Source organism: Trachemys scripta, chromosome 2, assembly GCF_013100865.1.
Source record: "Trachemys scripta elegans isolate TJP31775 chromosome 2, CAS_Tse_1.0, whole genome shotgun sequence".
NCBI classification, from domain to species: Eukaryota; Metazoa; Chordata; order Testudines; family Emydidae; genus Trachemys; species Trachemys scripta.
Window position 1 is genome coordinate 246,993,116 of NC_048299.1, and position 17,617 is coordinate 247,010,732.

The 17,617-nt window shown below is 40.0% G+C and overlaps 1 protein-coding gene across 10 annotated transcripts in view; it reads right to left on the reverse strand.

Moving 5' to 3' along the window:
* Window positions 1–17,617, reverse strand: part of UBR5 (ubiquitin protein ligase E3 component n-recognin 5) — a 142,022-nt gene that overhangs the window by 20,885 nt on the left and 103,520 nt on the right. For all 10 annotated transcript variants that reach the window (XM_034763408.1, XM_034763414.1, XM_034763411.1 and 7 more), the window contains 11 exons: window positions 16,710–16,978; window positions 14,197–14,408; window positions 13,502–13,732; window positions 10,147–10,220; window positions 7,990–8,162; window positions 7,774–7,887; window positions 6,872–7,092; window positions 3,650–3,770; window positions 3,465–3,563; window positions 2,804–3,047; window positions 610–721 (listed from right to left, as the gene is read on the reverse strand). In XM_034763408.1, the coding sequence (XP_034619299.1) occupies window positions 610–721; window positions 2,804–3,047; window positions 3,465–3,563; window positions 3,650–3,770; window positions 6,872–7,092; window positions 7,774–7,887; window positions 7,990–8,162; window positions 10,147–10,220; window positions 13,502–13,732; window positions 14,197–14,408; window positions 16,710–16,978 (1,870 nt within the window). The remainder of the gene's footprint in view (window positions 1–609; window positions 722–2,803; window positions 3,048–3,464; window positions 3,564–3,649; window positions 3,771–6,871; window positions 7,093–7,773; window positions 7,888–7,989; window positions 8,163–10,146; window positions 10,221–13,501; window positions 13,733–14,196; window positions 14,409–16,709; window positions 16,979–17,617) is intronic.

Consider the following 17,617-nt stretch of genomic DNA (forward strand, 5'->3'; position numbering starts at 1 on the left):
CCCCCAAATACATATACCACCACCAGCCTCTGAAGGCAAAGCAGAGAGCAGCAGTTGCTGGCTGCGCGTCCAGTTCTGAAGGCAGTGCCGCGCCAGAAGCAGCATAGAAGGATGGCAATGTGAAAACTGACATTTGTCAATATCATTTTTCACAGCAGGCTTAGCGCCCCATTGCCAGCCCTACTTCTGTGCTGCTGCTGCCACCCCAAGGCTAACAGCTGGAGCCCCACCACCTCCAAGTGAGGGATGCGGGGGCACACGGACAGCCTGAGCCTGGGCTGCCTACCCATGAGGGATTTTGGGGGGCGGGGGAGAAGAGAGAGACGGAGCCCAAGTGGCAGGGCTTCGGCTGTCAGACCTAGGACAGCAGGACTCCAGCTGTTCCCTTTATTCCTGCCTTCTGGGTATGCACAGCTCTTCTGCATGAGGCCCAACTGCCTGGGGCTGAAAGCCAGAGCTCTTTTCAAAAAACAAAAAAACCACACAGCTCGCGCCTCCCTTGACACATTCCCACACCTCCCTTGGGAGGCCCGCCCCATAGTTGGAGAATCACTGACCTATTTCATAAAATACTTGTGACCAGGACATAATTACAGATAAATCACGTACCTATCCCTGTCTCTGCGAGAACCAGCTCGTAAGCCACTACTCCTCCTCATTTCCCTTTCTCGCTCCCTCTCCCGATCTCTCTCCCCTCTATTTCGCAATCTCTGCATCAGACCTGAAAAGGAAAAAAAAATGTTTTAAACTTCTCATACTTATACAATGCAGTGTACTCCAAGCTCTTTATTGCATAGCTTGCGCAGGAAAAGAGCACAATTTTAGTGGACTGGATGGCTTAGCAGATAGCAATGGAATTCAAACTTCAGTCTAGTTAATAGTTTATTTTGAAGTCTTATGCCAGGTATATGGTTTCAAATACTAAGGATGTGTTTTCTGTCACAGACTAGGTGATAAAGCTGTTTCAAATGGTGGCTTCCTGTTAAAGGGTTAATCACTATTATATGTACTCCAAGGCCTGGTCTACACTACAGCATTAGGTCAACATAAGCTGCCTTAAATCAACCTAATTATGTCAGTGTACACACTACAGCGTTGCTCCCACCAATGCAAGTGCCCTGCTACACCAACATCATTCCACCCCCAGGAGGGCTTATGGTGGTGTAGTTAAGGCGACGCAGAGTCCCTGTAGACTCTGCGTTGTTACATCTATTGGCTGTCATTCTTGTAAATTTACAAGAAAGCTGGCTCCACAGCTGGACTGCTGCCTGGTCTCTGCTCCAAGCTGGGCTGTCGTCCAGGCTCCCCATTCCCGGCGGGGAGCTGAGGGGGATGGGGCAGCCGGGTTTCCGGCAGGAAGCTGGACACAGAGCTGAGAGCCCTGGCTCTCAGTCCCCCACACTGCCACTCTTAAGTCAGGGAAAGCACTCCTGGTGAGAACGCACACCACCGACAGAAGAATGTCAGCATGAACGACCTGCAATAATTACTACGGTGCCTGGAAGATGACTTAACATAGGTTGATTTAAGTTTATAGTGTAGATATGCCCTGAGAGACTTTAATATATTGGTGTTAGGCAGAAACAGCAGTTATGGAGATTGAATGAAATATCACCTCTTCTGACTTTGTACACAAATCCAGAGCAGCTGGATGTTTCTGCTAAAGCGATCAATGAATTTTTGACATGGACTTTACGATGTTATTAGGAATCAGTTAACACATAACTAAGATAAATGGAGAAAGTTCATAAGTTCAGATCAAATGTAGAACTCTACACAAACTCCAACTAAAATGATCTGAGCAGAAGTTCTAAGAGGGATTGTGGGGAAACAGAGCCATTCTTATCATAGAATCGTAGGACTGGAAGGGACCTCGAGAGGTCATCTAGTCCAGTCCCCTGCACTCATGGCAGGACTAAGTATTCTTCTTCTATTATCCTGGCCCCCAAATAGTGTGTAGGTGAGGAACAGCTGTACAGTGACACCAATGCCACTACTATTAAGTCCAGACTTCAGTAGTAGAGGATTAGTCTGAATCTCACAATGATGTTCTCCAGTCCTCTACGCTGCTCCAGCCACACCAAACTGTCCAAGTACAGTTGCTATGTGACGTGCCTCCATTACATTTAGGATCTTTTACCTCAGCAATGTCGGTAAGCATGCAGCTCCTAGAGTTATTTTAGTCTTCCTGAAGACTCAGCATTGCACCGGCACATGTTCAGAATCTCTAGGCAATTGCAAGAACTAAATATTCCCCTCCCCTCCATGAAAAATTTAGTTTCTGCGGAAACTGAACTTAAATTTCTACAAAAGAAGTGCTGGTATAGCATACCACTTCACTCATATCTCAGGGACGAAGTGGGACTGGATGGAATGGTCATGGGCTATAGAGCCTTTCACATTTCAGTTGTCTCTTCATGACGATATTGGCAATGTTCAAATATAGTAGATACTCATGGCTAATTTATATTCTAAGTGAAGTAAGTTGACGGTTTTGATCTGGTTCTAAGTGGACAAATATCTAGCTCTCAAAAAATACTAAATCAGTATCCCTTTTTGACAATTTTGGCCAAGAGGCAAAGAATTGAATGGATGTATCCTTTCAGGCTGGAGGAAGTTCCTTCAGGTCAAGGCTGATGAACATTTTCAGGGAATCGAGGGGAGAAGTTATAGCCACTAATTATTTAGCTATCTTTCTGGTTTTTCTAATGTATATTAATAGAGTTAATATTCCAAAATGAAAAAAGTGAGTCCAAAGTTATGATTAATGGTAGCCACGGAATACCTTCTCCACGGTACTTACTTGTATGGGTACCCTTGTTGGCATTCTGGATGCAGTCTAGGTTTGGCAGTTTCTCATTTGATAGAAAAGCCTGTGCAATGGCAGTATAAAAACTTCGTGCTACACCACTGCCTTCTCCTGGCTCATCCTTAAATGTAACTTTTACTCTGTGCACAGCCATTGGAGTTGTAGCACATCTGCGACCAAAATGATTGTTGAGCTGCCTCATCGTCTGCTGAATTAGAAGATCTCTATCTCGATCAACCTAGCAAATACATAGGCTAAATTAAGTGTTTACCCTTCTGTAATGACTGCCATAGCAAAAGATCAAATGTTAATTTCAGCTTTAAATGTTATTTCAAGAGGATTTTTAGTATTTCAGAATAAAAGTTCCCATGAAATACTATGTTTGGAAGGAGTCAGCAGAAGGAGGAATCCATAACACTACACAGTAATTGCAAGGCAGCACTATTCAGTGCACCAGAGTCCCCACCCTGAAAAATGTTCCAAAACGTTTGCTTACAGAGTTTGAAACATAACTTCTTATATCAAATTACTAAAACACAGATTACTGTAGTGTGTGTTAAACCTTTAACAGAATATAAAATTATAATATGACGTTTTCATTGCATTCAACTTTTAATTACGTTATAAATCAGGAAAATAAAACTAATTTTTTTACCTCCAATGTTAAATCCCTGGATTGCTGGTTTCTAAGTTTTTCCATTTCTCTGCGGAATTTTGATTCTTTAACTTCAAAGCCACCTAATTCAGTCAAGATCTTTAAAAAAACCAAAATAATAAATTAGCTGTAGAATTTAAACAAACAAAATGCAATCGACGATCTTCCACACAGAAAATACATACTGATCCAGGCTCTGCTCCAACATCTTCCATGAACACTCTGCCAAACAGTTCTAAAGAAAGGCGCCAACGTCCTAGCAACATATCATGAGAAATAACCATTCCCATGAAACTACACTGGGGCCTGGTAGAACAGGGAGAAAAAACAAACATGTAATACTTAAAAAATGCAAACACTAAGTTAACCTCTGATATTACTCAGTTGTAGATTTTTACTTTTGTTTAATCACTGCATTCAGAAGAATTCCCCGATTTTCTAGCACCTAGAAATAGGAGCTTCAGGTCGGCTCATGTTCTGGTTTGAACTGAAAGTTTAAATGTAGAGGCTTAGATACCAAACATGAGATCATTTGTTGTTAAGATCTGGACAAAATTTAAACTTTAAGTGGCATTGTAAATTATTAATGACAGCCATCACTTATAATAAAAGTTTTAAGTGATAAAACTGAAGCTACAATAAGGGATATGATTTTGTTGTAAGAGCCCCTGAAAAATACAACTCAGAAATCAGCTCACATGCAATTTATGGCATTTCTCCTAGTTAAGTAATACATCGGAGATTGAGTAGATGAGCTTTCACAAATCACTATTCATCGCACAAAGCTGGCGAGAAATACTTCAAAGCTTGTCCAATTAAATAAATCTGTGCCTACCAAGTTGGTGATTATCATTTAATTTTTTTAAAATAATGGAATAAGCAGCTGTCCACTTTATGCCTAATTTTCAAATGCTTCCCAACTTCTCCAAAGAGACACCACTCTTCCTGAAATTCTGCACATTATCTCAGGATACGCTTTTTCAGGAAGTTGTGTAAAAGTCAGAGTTTTAAAGTTACGCTGTTACGAAAGTTTAGCTTTGTTTACTTCAACGTTATTCTAATACTTTTCCCCATTCATCATCTCTTCAGATGGGCTGGCCTAGAAACTCCAGACTTATTTTGCTCATCTAACTGAGAATTGCCTTTTAGGATTTTTTTTTTTTTTTTGTTTGAGGGCATGTATGAGAGATGAATGAGGAGTGTTAGAAATTGAATTTAAGTGCAAAAAGAGCATCATTTTTAAAAAGCACTTATAGATATATAAAAAATGACTTTCTGACTCCAGCTGCTGAACTGAGCCAGAAGCAAGAGTGTGGGAGCGGAGAGGGGGCATATGGAGGGGTGACACGGAAACACAATTTCAGATTTAGGAATGGAGGTTTTGTGGGGGAGGGAGGGCTCGACAGAAGGGGTCATATGTAGAGGAGAGAAAAGGTGGTGCATCATGGGAAAATGAAAGGGATAGCAGAACCATAGAGAAGAACAACACAGAAGATGGCATGGAAGTGGGTGCAGGAAAATAGGGATGTTACAGGATGCATGTTCAGGGAAACTGTCTTACTTGCCAACCCAACTTAACCGTATGGCACCCAAAACAACTACACAAACAATTCATTAACCAAAACATAACTACACCTCTACCCCGATATAAAGCTGTCCTCAGGAGCCAAAAATATCTTACTGCGTTATGGGTGAAATCATGTTATATCAAACTTGCTTTGATGCGCCGGAGTGCACAGCCCCGTCCCCCTGGAGCGCTGCTTTACCACGTTATATCTGAATTCATGTTATATTGGGTCATGTTATATTGGGGTAGAGGTGTATTTCCTAAACGAGGCTAAGGCGTGCATCAGTGGAGTCTTATCACTTAGAACATGTATTCTGTCTTCCAAGTAATTCTTCTACTTCAAAACTCCTCAAAAATAGGAAAGTTCTGAGGTGAACCACTTTCCTCATGCCATATTTTTCCTCATGATTTCCTATCTGACCATGCAAGTAACTCCTCCCTACCCAGTCTCAGCAAAGCCCCCTTTGCATATATACATACATAAAGTTAAAATTACTAGGGGATTGGAAGATTCCTTTTCTTTATGAAGGAATCAGTTTCCAAGGTACTTTAAAATATGGTATGTTATTACTATTATTCATTACAAACAGTAAACATACTAATTAGCCATATCTACATATATTTAAATAACGTATCTTGATTATATTTCATAATTCCAAGAGAATGTTTACTTGTGCATTGGTAAAAATATTACTCAAACATAAAATGTATGGCACTCCAATCTATGTAGTTATGAAATATTTAGTTTCATATTATTTCTTATATATGTGTACACACACACACACACACACTATTTCAGAACACAGCAAAGGGGCCCAATTTAGGTTCAGTGGGGAGTTGTAACTTGCATGGTCTGATAGGAAGAAAAGGAGTACAGACGCTCCCTGGATTACGCAAGACCCAATTTACGTATATTCGCACTTACGGAAAAAGTTCCATAAGCCAGAAATAGGATTTTTGAGTTGCGGAAGTTTTTGCGTAACATACAGGTATATGTTTCTGACTTACGCAAAATTTGAGTTACACAAGGCTTTCCAGAACGGAATGATTGCGTAAGTCGGGGGGTGTTTGTATGAGCAAAGCTGCTGAATCCCTTAGCTGTTCATTTTCAAACTTATTTATTTAATTTAACTTAACTTATTTAAATTTATTTAAATAAACATTTTTAAAAAACCAACCAAACAAAAACAACACGTAAGCAGAGGAATTATTCTACGGAAAGTATAACATTTTTAGGTGTTAAGCAGACTCCACTGCTACGCATTTCAACATTAACAATTTTCTAACAACATGGTTTTTGTGGATTTTTCCCCCCAAGGATGCTTTTAGTGCTTATAAAAGATGCTGGATCATTACTTTAGAGACCAAAGTCCCATCTAGAAGAGGTAGCAAAACAAACAGTGAGAGCACCAGCTTGTCCACCCTTCCTACGTACCTCAAGCTTCTCTTCTGGAGGGGACTAATAATGAAGGCAGTTGAATCTCTAAGCCCATCAAATGACCTTTGGTACCCAGCTGAGACTCTCAATACAGATAATAACAGTGCCAATTCCTGCGTGGAACTGGGCTACCAGAAAGTCAATTAATCCTCCTCTGGATACAAACTATGTAAGTAAAAGGCTTCCACCACTCCAGTTCACCCATCTTCCTTTCCACCTGTGCTCAATTGTCTGCACTACTTTGCATCCAACCAACTTTGAAACAGTTTCAGAAGTGTCCTGAATATTTTTCAGTCTCTTAAGTACTTCCAAAAGTTTCTTACTAAAGGTTTGAAATGCCATAAGATTATATGCTAATTTAGCACTATTTTATAGAACAATTCAATTTTACTCCTTGAGTACCTGAATGATGTAAGAGGTGGCCCTTCACTCTCTGTCAATCCTATCTCTGCCAGCAAGCTGCTTTTCAGCTGTGCTGCAAGATCATGAGCTGAAGGCCCTGGTTTTGAAGTCTCAGATTCTTCTGTTGGCACATTTTGTTCCTCTCCTTCCTTCTTTTGCCGATTTTGCATGCTCATAACATTTTTTAAATTGGCTGCATAAGACATTTTGGTTGGAAGAACCTAAACAAGGAGATGTCATTTAATTACATTTTAAAAACAGACCATGAAGTTTTTCAAATTAGACATCCTGAATAAATAAAAAAAATGAACACCGTCCTTCATGAGCAGATGAATATGCTTCTACCACAATTTCAGTGTGTAAAACTTTAGAAGACCTTTTGTATATAATTTTCCTGTTGATTTTTTTTTATTTATACAGAACTGCACTTAATGTATGATAGACTTAGCTTGTTCACAGACCACACATTAGAGAATTTCAAGCACAAAGGCACTTCAAGATGGCAGCAGTTCAGACTCTGGGTGATCTTAATAGGACATTTTAGAGGTGGGAATTTTTTATTCCCTTTTCCTCTCAAATAGTCTTGATTTATTAGCATTTCAATTAAATCCCCCAAAATTACTGTAGCCTTGAAAAAATACTCAGAGCATGCATTTGATTATTAAAGATAACTGTTTAAAATAAATTGTTTTTTCAGATACAAAAGTATGTTCAAAATATATATTTAAGTTTTAAAATTTTACCAGGCTATTTTAGACCCACCACTATTTTAAAAGTTATCTTCATGCTTTCCCTGTGGCGAAGCATTCACAACTGTCTTATTTGTTTTAAAGGGATTACACTGTATTATTAGCTTTCATAAGCCACATACTTTGAATAAAACAAAATTCCTACTACTGTACCTCAAGGCAGTTTCTATCCACTGTCACTTCCATTAAGCACTTCCCACTGTTGGCAGAGGATGAATATAAACCCTGACTTGGACGGCCAAATAGATCTTCTTTTCTAGCATTTGGCTGAAAATTAATAGAAGCATGCTAAGTAAATAACATACTTTAGTTAGAAATGAAAAACAAGCTACAAATAAGTCTCCTCAAGCATACAGTCTCTGGTGTCACCTGTAGAAGATGTGGCTGGTCTGCCAGGGGGATGGCTTCCGCTAGAGGAACTTCAAATGGATTGGGTGGAATACAACCAAGGAACGTCATGGAGTCTGACCGTCGGAAGAATGGATGGTTTTGGCCAGTTTCTGCTGGGAGGGAGTCATCATCCTTGTCATTAAGTGTAGCACCTAAATATCAGAAAAGTTTTTACTCTTAAAAAATCTTAGGAAAGGTTATACAAAATTTACCTTAAGGATGAGAAGTGAGGGATTTAAAAGCCAAGAAATGCCAAAGTTAAAATTAAATATACTAGAGGATCACACATTTCGTAGCTTATGTAAGCTGAACTGGCAGTTGGTGGGAGGGACAAGAACACAGTCTCCATCCTTAAACCTGTAGTAATTTTACAGGATACTGTCAGTAAACCTAAATTTTATTAAGTCCTCTGAGCTGCTCCTCTTCGTTGTTCCCCTTGACAGTGCCATTTGGTGCTGCAGGCAGAAGAGTCTGAGCAGTAGCAGTGTTACATCAGAGGTAACTCAACCAGTCACTCCTTTCATTCCCTTCAGTTACCCTAAACTGAAACTTGCTGGGCTGCTTTGGTCACCTCTCCCTTTGACTGTGGCAGCACCAAATGGGCACTGATTAGATGAATTAGAACAGTTTTGACTGGGCAAAGATAAATGATCTTACCTGAGCCAGGAATAGTGTGGAGGAGCTACAATGCAATTCCTCAGCCTCAGTTCTACTGAGCTAATGTAGCTCCTGATCTGAAGCAGCCCCTGCTCTTCCGGTCCTGAACCCCTGGGTACCCTCAATTCTGTCAAAGCACTTCAATCCTGAGCTACAGTTTCATTTGCTAGCTCGTTTCAACCAATGGGATTGAAGTATGCAAATGAGCTGGCATGAATCAGTGAGACACATACAGACATATTACTTTAAAATAAGTTCTGACAGACAATTCCTCCTTTATACTCCTGCCAAAACTCAAAATAAAGACTGCATATTTCCCCGGAGGAGCTGATAAGTATCAAAAACAGTGCATTCTTCTGCATTCCCCAAAATGTTCTTTGGTGCATGTGTCAACTCCTGCAGTGGAAACAGAACCCTAAACTTGCTGAGGGCCATATTCCGATTTTGATGAAGAAGTTCTACTGATGTCAACAGAGTTCAATTTACAGAAGAAGATTATACCCCCAAATTGTAATTTTTCTAAAAAACAAAAGCCAAAAGAACCATCTTGGACTTTCACCTGAGTATGTCCATCCAGGCCTCTTAAATTCCATCTCTTGAAAGTCACACACACAGATTGGGATCACCATGAAGAAGCCTAGCAGATCAGACTTCCTGATCTTTTTACAAATTGAATACAACAGGCAGGGAAAAGTGAAGCAACTTCCCTTAGGGTCACAAGTCAGTTGCAGGGCTGGAAATACATCCCAGATCTCCTACCTCCCCAGTCTGGAGTCATGTCAGTTGAACCACGCAATATCTAACAGGCATTTAAATGGCACCACACAGTATCTGAGCACTGGTATTTTAAATTGGGTGCAGAACAACAAGCCTGCACCTGCTCTCCCCACACTCATTCACTTGGGAAAATAATCCAAAACAATCACTCAGTTTATGGATTCTGTGCTCTTGCACAATGATACTTTCCCAGTTGTGCTAGCAACAATTTGTACCAACTTGGAGTCCTGATCAAGTTCAAACTTTTGTTGCCACTGTAAAAACATTACAGAAATATAGAAATAATTCAGCTGCAATCATCTCTCTCTACTGTGAGGGGGGCATCAAATAGGAAGACACACACACCTAGAAGACGGACATGAAATTTTGTAAAGTGATACCTGTAAGTGGATTATTACTAAAAACAAAGAGCTTTACTCCAAATATTTGTTTGTTCCATCTCACCATTTACATAGTATATTGGAGTAGCAAAATTCCCACCCAGAAAAAAAAGTGTAGTTAAAGCTTTATTAAGTAGAGCCCTGCGCAGATACAAAATTTGTATCTGCATCCAATCTGCAAAAATGGTCTGCGGATATCCACATACGCAGATATCCATAAAGTGGATAGCCACAGATTTGCAGGACTCTACTAAGCCAAAGGAGGAAAAGCATAGAGAATGTCCCATCTTGCTATATGACAGAAATTCTCTCTCATACTAACTTTGATTTGTGTCATCATCATTTTCATGTTCTGAATCTTCGTTGTCAAGACCCAGTTCCAAGAGCTCACGAGTCCTGTAAGAGAATAATCAGTCAGTCCTCTTCAATAAATCATTTTGAAAATATAACACTAATATCATGCAATAAAAGTGACAGAATAATTAAAGGGTGGTTACCCTACCATACGTGTAGTTCTCTGAAGATGGTGCCCTCCTAACGTCAGCCTAACTGGCCTCCACTGTGTTACACTGGGAGTTGTCTCACAAAGTTTGAAGGCATTTCTTGACTACTCTTCGACACCCCCCGCCCCACCCTCCACTGATACACTCCTTCTGATTAATACCTAAACTGAGCAGTAGTTTCAAAAATTCAATTTGGGGGGGAGAGAAAGAGAAGGGGTTCAATTGCGTCGTATAAAGAGAAAAGGAATTATCACTTGAGTTAGGTTACAGAAGGGTTGTATAGTGGATATCACTGTCAAAATTCTGACAGATCAGATACCTATCGGAGAAAGCTAAGCTCTATAAATCCTCTCTCTGGGACATTTTAGTACTAAAAAATTGCATCTACAGGACACAGTGAAATGTACTCAAAATGTACTCTTTTGGCATGTAACTTAAAAAGTATGTCAAACCAGTGTCAAATAGTTAACCTATTCGTATTAATCAATAGTAATCCTACCAATAACTTTTCAACTAACTTTCAGTCTGCAGTATGCCGAAGAAGTGGAGCTAAAATGGGGAAAGTGTGAAATGTTATAGCTTCTGCCCTCTTTTTTAAATTTGAGGGAGAATTCAGAGCTCATTAAATGTCCTGGATGAGAGACGTGGAAGAAGTGAACACTGAAGTAATCTACCCACAAGACAGGGTGATGCAGAAGCACAGCAGTACAGCAGAACCTCAGAAATGGAAGTTGTTCATAATTCTGAAACGTTCATAACTTTGAATAAAACATTATGGTTGTTCTCTCAAAAAATTACAACTGAATATTGACTTACTGCATCTTTGAAACTTTACTATGCAGAAGAAAAATGCTGCTTTCCCTTTATGTTATTTTTTTTTTAGTAGTCTCTGCTGCTGCCTGCTTGTGTACTTCTGGTTCTAAATGAAGTGTGAAATTGACTGATCAGTTTGTAACTCTAGTGTTTGTAACTCTGAGGTTCTACTGTAGTATGTTTCCCAAGATGTCTTGCTGATGAACCTCAACCTTAATTAAGAGCAACTATCTCTAGGCTTGATAAGATAGTTCAGTCTCCGCACTCATTCTGTCCTCTGCCTCTAAGCAGAGACTGCCAAAAGTTTCAATTAGTGCCCATTTTGATGGCGGTGTACATGGTATGAACTGTCCTTTGTAAACTAGATAGGGATCAATAAAAACTCATTTCACACAGGCTACTGAACTGCCATCTGATGGTAATAACTGACTAGGACTGGATTTGAATCAGTAACCTAGAAGTGAAAGGGTCTATATATCATTAGCAAATTTGACGAGCAATCATACAGTTCTGCTATACTAATGTAGTATTTACTCTCACATGATGGAAAAATCTCATGTTCTAGGTTTTTACAGCGTACTGGTAAACAGACACCCATGAAGAATGGCGTGAATACTTCAAAACTAAAATGCATCGCATCAATGCAGAACTAAGCTCCATATTTCAAGGGAATGTTCCAATTCATAGGCAAGAGGTCATATGACACGGAGTTAGAGACCCGGATTTATGGCAACAAGTCAAACTTAAAAAGAACAGAAGTACTTGTGGCACCTTAGAGACTAACAAATTTATTTGAGCGTACGTTTTCGTGGGCTACAGCCCACTTCTTCGGGGGGGGGGGGGGGGGGGGGGGGGGGTGTGCGCGCACGTACACACACACACACACACACACACTTACTATATGTTCCATTCTATGCATACAAGGAAGTTGGCTGTAGCCCATGAAAGCTTATGCTCAAATAAATTTATTAGTCTCTAAGATGCCACAAGTACTCCTGTTCTTTTTGTGGATACAGACTAGCACGGCTGCTACTCTGAAACAAGTCACACTTAGGCATTCAGCAATGTCTGTCAAAGGCTTGAACCATAGTTCCCAAGTCAGAAATCAACTTGGGTAAGATACTGAAAATAAGTGTTGTGCTGATCTAGCATGACAATTTAGCAACAAATATAAAATAGAACAATAATGGCTATTTTGAGGTTGCAATTGGAGTATGTCTTGAACAAATTCAAATTCAATAAAAACAAGAACAGCCAAAACAACTCTAAAATATTCATGTCACAAGAACATCCCAACAATTAATGAACTTTGCAAGTAAATAGAAAAAGCTAAAAATGATAAAGTGCAATAATGAAAACTAAGAGCAGAATGGTACACTACAAGGACAGAGGTTTATGTTGTGTCTCCATATATCTGGCAACCATAAGAAAGTGCCAGCGACACAAAACTCAAAGGGGAAAGGGAATTGATGGGTGAAGGCTGTCATTTATACTTCCTCTAGGATGATGAATTGCTCCTTCAAATGGGAGATTTCTAAAAAAAATACCTATTAGGTTTGAAAGCCAACTCTTTATTCCGCACTGGAGGCCACATGACCCAAGTAGTGAGAGGTCAATAGAGAACACACACCTTTGGAAAGTATTTAACTATTATTAAATGCCAACATTTCTAATTAATTACTACTCTTCTGTCAAGCAGTGAGACTGAACAGCCATTAAAGAAAGCCACACAGGCACCTGGAAGGCACAGATCTCTAATATAATGACATTTCCTACTACTAACCGTTAGCCATATGCTTATATTGTTTGGTTTTTGGCTCCAGTTCCTGAAAACATTTTTGTATCAATACCTTGTACTAACTATGTGGTGCTTCTCTGATGTGCCTTATGTCTGAAGAGCTTTAGGTGCCCGGAATTAACTGCTGTGCAAATTGTGTCAGTGTCACATGGATCTATCTAATGCCACAAACCATTCTTAAATGTCAGGTAGATTATTCAGTATCTCTTAACACAATTAAAGCTAGCGGAACATTACAGCAGCTTGGCAAAGTTCTACTTGACCAGGGCATTATTTTTTAAAGTAAAATATTTTTTCATCACCACCATCATGAGAAAGATGTGGAGTAGACTTTACAAGGGTGATTTAAGGATGCTTCAAGGTTTTGTATATTTGCTTCAGTGACCATAAATGCATTTTACCACAGACAGCATGCTCAGCTTAGGACACGGTGCAGAGGTGAGCACAATGATTGCCAAGCATTGCTACCACAAAAGAACAAATCTTTTGAATTTTCAAGCTCACCGCACACTAGATTTCTGCCGCTCTAGTAAGGATTTGTTTGCTAGAGTTGGCTTAATTACCTTTTCCGTTCCAGCTGAGGAGTGTCCAATGTTGTCTGTTGGTTCATTGCTTTAATCCAATAAATAAGGGCCTGAAAAACATATGCTACGTGCTTCAGTGAGCAGACATCCAGAACAGGAAGAACATCTGAGTGCTCATCATTGTGAGAACGCATCAGAGAGAGAGCATAATTTAGAAAGTCTCCACGTGCTGACATCATTCCTTGACGGGCACTGAGCAAAGTAGCACGCCTGTTAGGGAAAAAATTGATATATAAATGGTGCTTAGATAGCACAGTGGTAAGGTGCCTTAGAAATTCTCACGTAAGTTATGTAAAGTATATGAATGTATATCCTCTAATACCCGTAATTCAAAGATACTGCAATACTGCCAGTATTGGGAAATGAAGTACAATAATTAAAACACAAAACCTTAAGTTTAATATGTATAAATAGCCAAATGATTAAATTTATGACTCCTGCATTTAAGAAAGGTTATGAATTTTAGGGTTATGACAAAAATCAGTCCAGTTATCAGCAAGGAAAGTTATAATTTACCAAAATATATATTCATATTGAAGACAGTAGCAATAATTAAGGAAGCCTCCTGTTACATTACAAAAATAGTTACACATCTATGCTTGAAGTCCAGGTTCCCAAAATGTCCCAGTGAGTAAAGAGGTTCAAGTACAAAATGAACAAATGAAATTTCACACCTTCTACCCTCAAGTGTTCTTAAACTAGCCTCCTCACGTGCTGTCATCCTCTCCCTTCTCGTTGAGTTCTGGGAAGCATGCAGGGGATGGTTTGGATGTCCAGGGTCACCAGCAGATGCTAGTGCAGAACCATAACGCAGTTGAGCTTCAGTGGAGTCCATGATGCTAACCATCCAATTCCAAGTGGGAATAAGCTTTTCCTCTACATAGTTCTGAACAAAGATGAGACATAATGAGTTAGCGGCATCACAAGGAAAAACAGAAAGGAAGGCAATTAAAGTATGAGATATTGACACAACATCTTTAATTCACTCGGATTTACTGTAAATACTTAAATCTCTCTATCATCTTCCATCTCTCTCCATGAAAACTCCCACTCCTGGAGAAGATTATGAAAGCCGCCAGAAAGATCCATTCTGCTGTTAGTTGCTTCCCATAAACATCACTACTATAAAGAAGCCTGGAGCTCCCACTGTGCAACACCTCCTTAGAATCTCTCAAGATAATCTTCACCAAACACTGACCTCAAATCTTGGAGATCCCCATCTTATGTCATTTGATATTGATCGCACACAACCCACCTCACAGATGCATATTTTTCAGAGTTCCATCCAAACTCAGATATTTCTGTTGCTTTGTAAGAACCATCTTCCCCTTCCAATCTCCCTCTCTTCTGTTGACTCCACAATCTTTATATTCAACTCCGCTTTACCACTGTGCACTTGAGTCTTTGACTCTACCCTACAGCTCTGTGCTGTCATTTTCTAATCCCTCAATCTGTTCCTTTGATTCCACTCCACCTAATGTCGCATTCCCTTATTCACTGCCCTCCTCTTCTTCAAGCTCCCTCCCTGCAGACTTCAAACATGTTCTTGTACCTGTTATGCTAATAGGACCCTCCCCTTGACCTCATTTGTGTATCCAAACAACAGCCCAACTCAAAAACTCCTCAAGTCTGGTCTATATACTCACTGCCTGACTACGTCATTTCTACATCACTTGAATGGCCCACCTCCATTTCAAACTCAATAGTCAAAACTGTAACCTTCCCAAAACATCTCAGTTCACTGTAAACAACTTCATCATCCTACTGAGTTTCACCATATTAGTGCAATATTCAACTTCTCTCTGGCCTCCCCCGCACCCAACCACGCTATTATAAGGTCCTCGCTTTTCTTCTGATCCATTTATAATGGCACCAATCATCAAAGTACCTAAGCATTGTTTCTCCTCCACAACTAAGACAGTCAGCTTTCTCCTCTCGTGTCCCACTACAATAACACCTTTCCACACCATGAGAATCTTTTGCCTCCATTTCTGAAGCTCTCATCTCTGTAGTCCCCATATCCCACCACACTGCACTGTGGCTTATAGAAGATAGCATAGCTAAAAATCATCTTACTCTCCAGCTCCTCATATAGTGTCACTCCTCTCTGTGACTTCCTCTCACCTTTTGTATCAAGTTCCTCATCTTCATCTCCAAATTACTGCTCCCTATTCCCTTTGCCTATGTTCCTCAAGCCTTCCTCCTGGAAGCCTCAAGTCTATTTTCCAACCATTCTTTAAGTCTTCTTCCATGGTGCCTCTCAGACGTTGAACTCCCTTTCTCCCCACGTGACAGCTGTCATCCTTCTACCCTTTCAAATTCTTCCTTATAGCTCACTTCTTCTATGAGTACCACCAAAAACTGATGTGCAACGCTCCAGGGCCTAAATTAAACCTGCATCATCAGGGAGACCTGAGGAGTAGAACACTGAATGGATCTCTCAGAGACCTAAGTGGGTGGCTGAGGGAGGATAAGGAGTTGGTCCTGAAGAGATGTTCCCTGAACAGGGGCAGGACTCACAAGCAGGGAAGCCTGGGGAATGGAACATTGTGGGGAACTCTCTTACAGGACACCTGACTTGGGGGCAGAGGCAAGAGTCAGGAGACTTGCCTGGAGAGTGGGGCCCTGGCGCAGAGACTAAAGGAACTGGGAACACAATGCTGCTATTGACTCTTGAGTTGGTGACCTGGAGTGTTCTCCTTGAAGAGGGTAGTGGGAAAAAAAACAACTGTTTCTACATATGTTTATCATGGGTTTGTGCCTGCATAGGTTGACTGTGAGTTTGTTGAGAATGATTTTACTGCAAGGTGTTTTGTTTTTGTTTGGGGGAAGGGGAACTACTGCACTGGTGTACACAAGTTATGCCCAGAGGTGAGTTTTGCAAGCCATAATACATTATTTCAAAGCATTCAAACATGGACGGAAGGAGCTATAAAAATGCCAAGTAGCAATAACGCAAAGTTTGTGGACACAATTTCAACTCTAAGATGTAAAAAAATTTACCCTAAATGGGTTTACAGAGAGATTAGATTACTCTGTGTGAAATATGGATAATCCAACGTGTTAAAAACATTTAAAGTTCTACAGCAATTAACTGGAATGCAAATACAGGTATTTTATTTAAAAAAAAAAAAAAGTTAGCACTGAAACCAGAATCGATGTCTAGAATGTTCTAGTTGCACCATACCTGCAAGTTTACTGCATCCTGATAAGTCAGTTTCACTGCAGCGGGGATCTGGGAGTATACCAGATGATTGTATTTGGGAATCAAACCCATCAAATCAGATATCTGTCGGATCACAATACTGTATGCCCTCGCTAAGCTGCTCGCAGATGTTAAATAGCTGCTTGCATTGCTAGCTTCTAAAGCTGCAGCTGCTGCTGCAGCACTTGTGCTGATGGTGCCGCTTCGACGTAAGTTTGATGGATCAATATAAATCAAACCTGCTGAACTTGCTAAAGAGAAGAGAAAGTATGACACCATTAATGATTTTATATATCCTTTATTAATTCTTGTGTTTGACAACAGAAAAAGTTATTAAAATAAACTAAACTTTTAAGTGATTAAACATGAATAATGTACCTGTACTGGCCCTGCAGCTCTAACTAATAAAACTTAATACTAATACCTTCTTGGAGCAGAAGTAAATACTGTATTCTACTAATTTCTTAACTAAAGCTTAAACAGGGAAAGCACTGTAAGACTGCGCATGTTTCTCTTAAGCTAAAGCAAAAAGATAATATGTGGTAAAAAAACTTACTTAACATTTAATCCTATGGGCTGGTCTACACTAATGCTGTAAGTTGACCTATGTTACACTACTGCAGTTATGTAAGTTACATAACTGAAGTCCACATAACTTAGGGTCAACTTACAGCAGTGTCTACACTGCGTTATGTTGACTGGAGACGCTCTCCCCCCAACTTACATTCCGCCTCTCGGGGAGGTCGAGTACAGACATCGATGGGAGAGCACTCTGCCATCAGCTTAGCTTGTCTTCACCAAACCTGCTAAATTGACACCGCTGCATAGATCGCAGCACTGCCGATTTAGCAGGAAGCATAGACAAATCTTATTAAACAGCAAAAACAAAG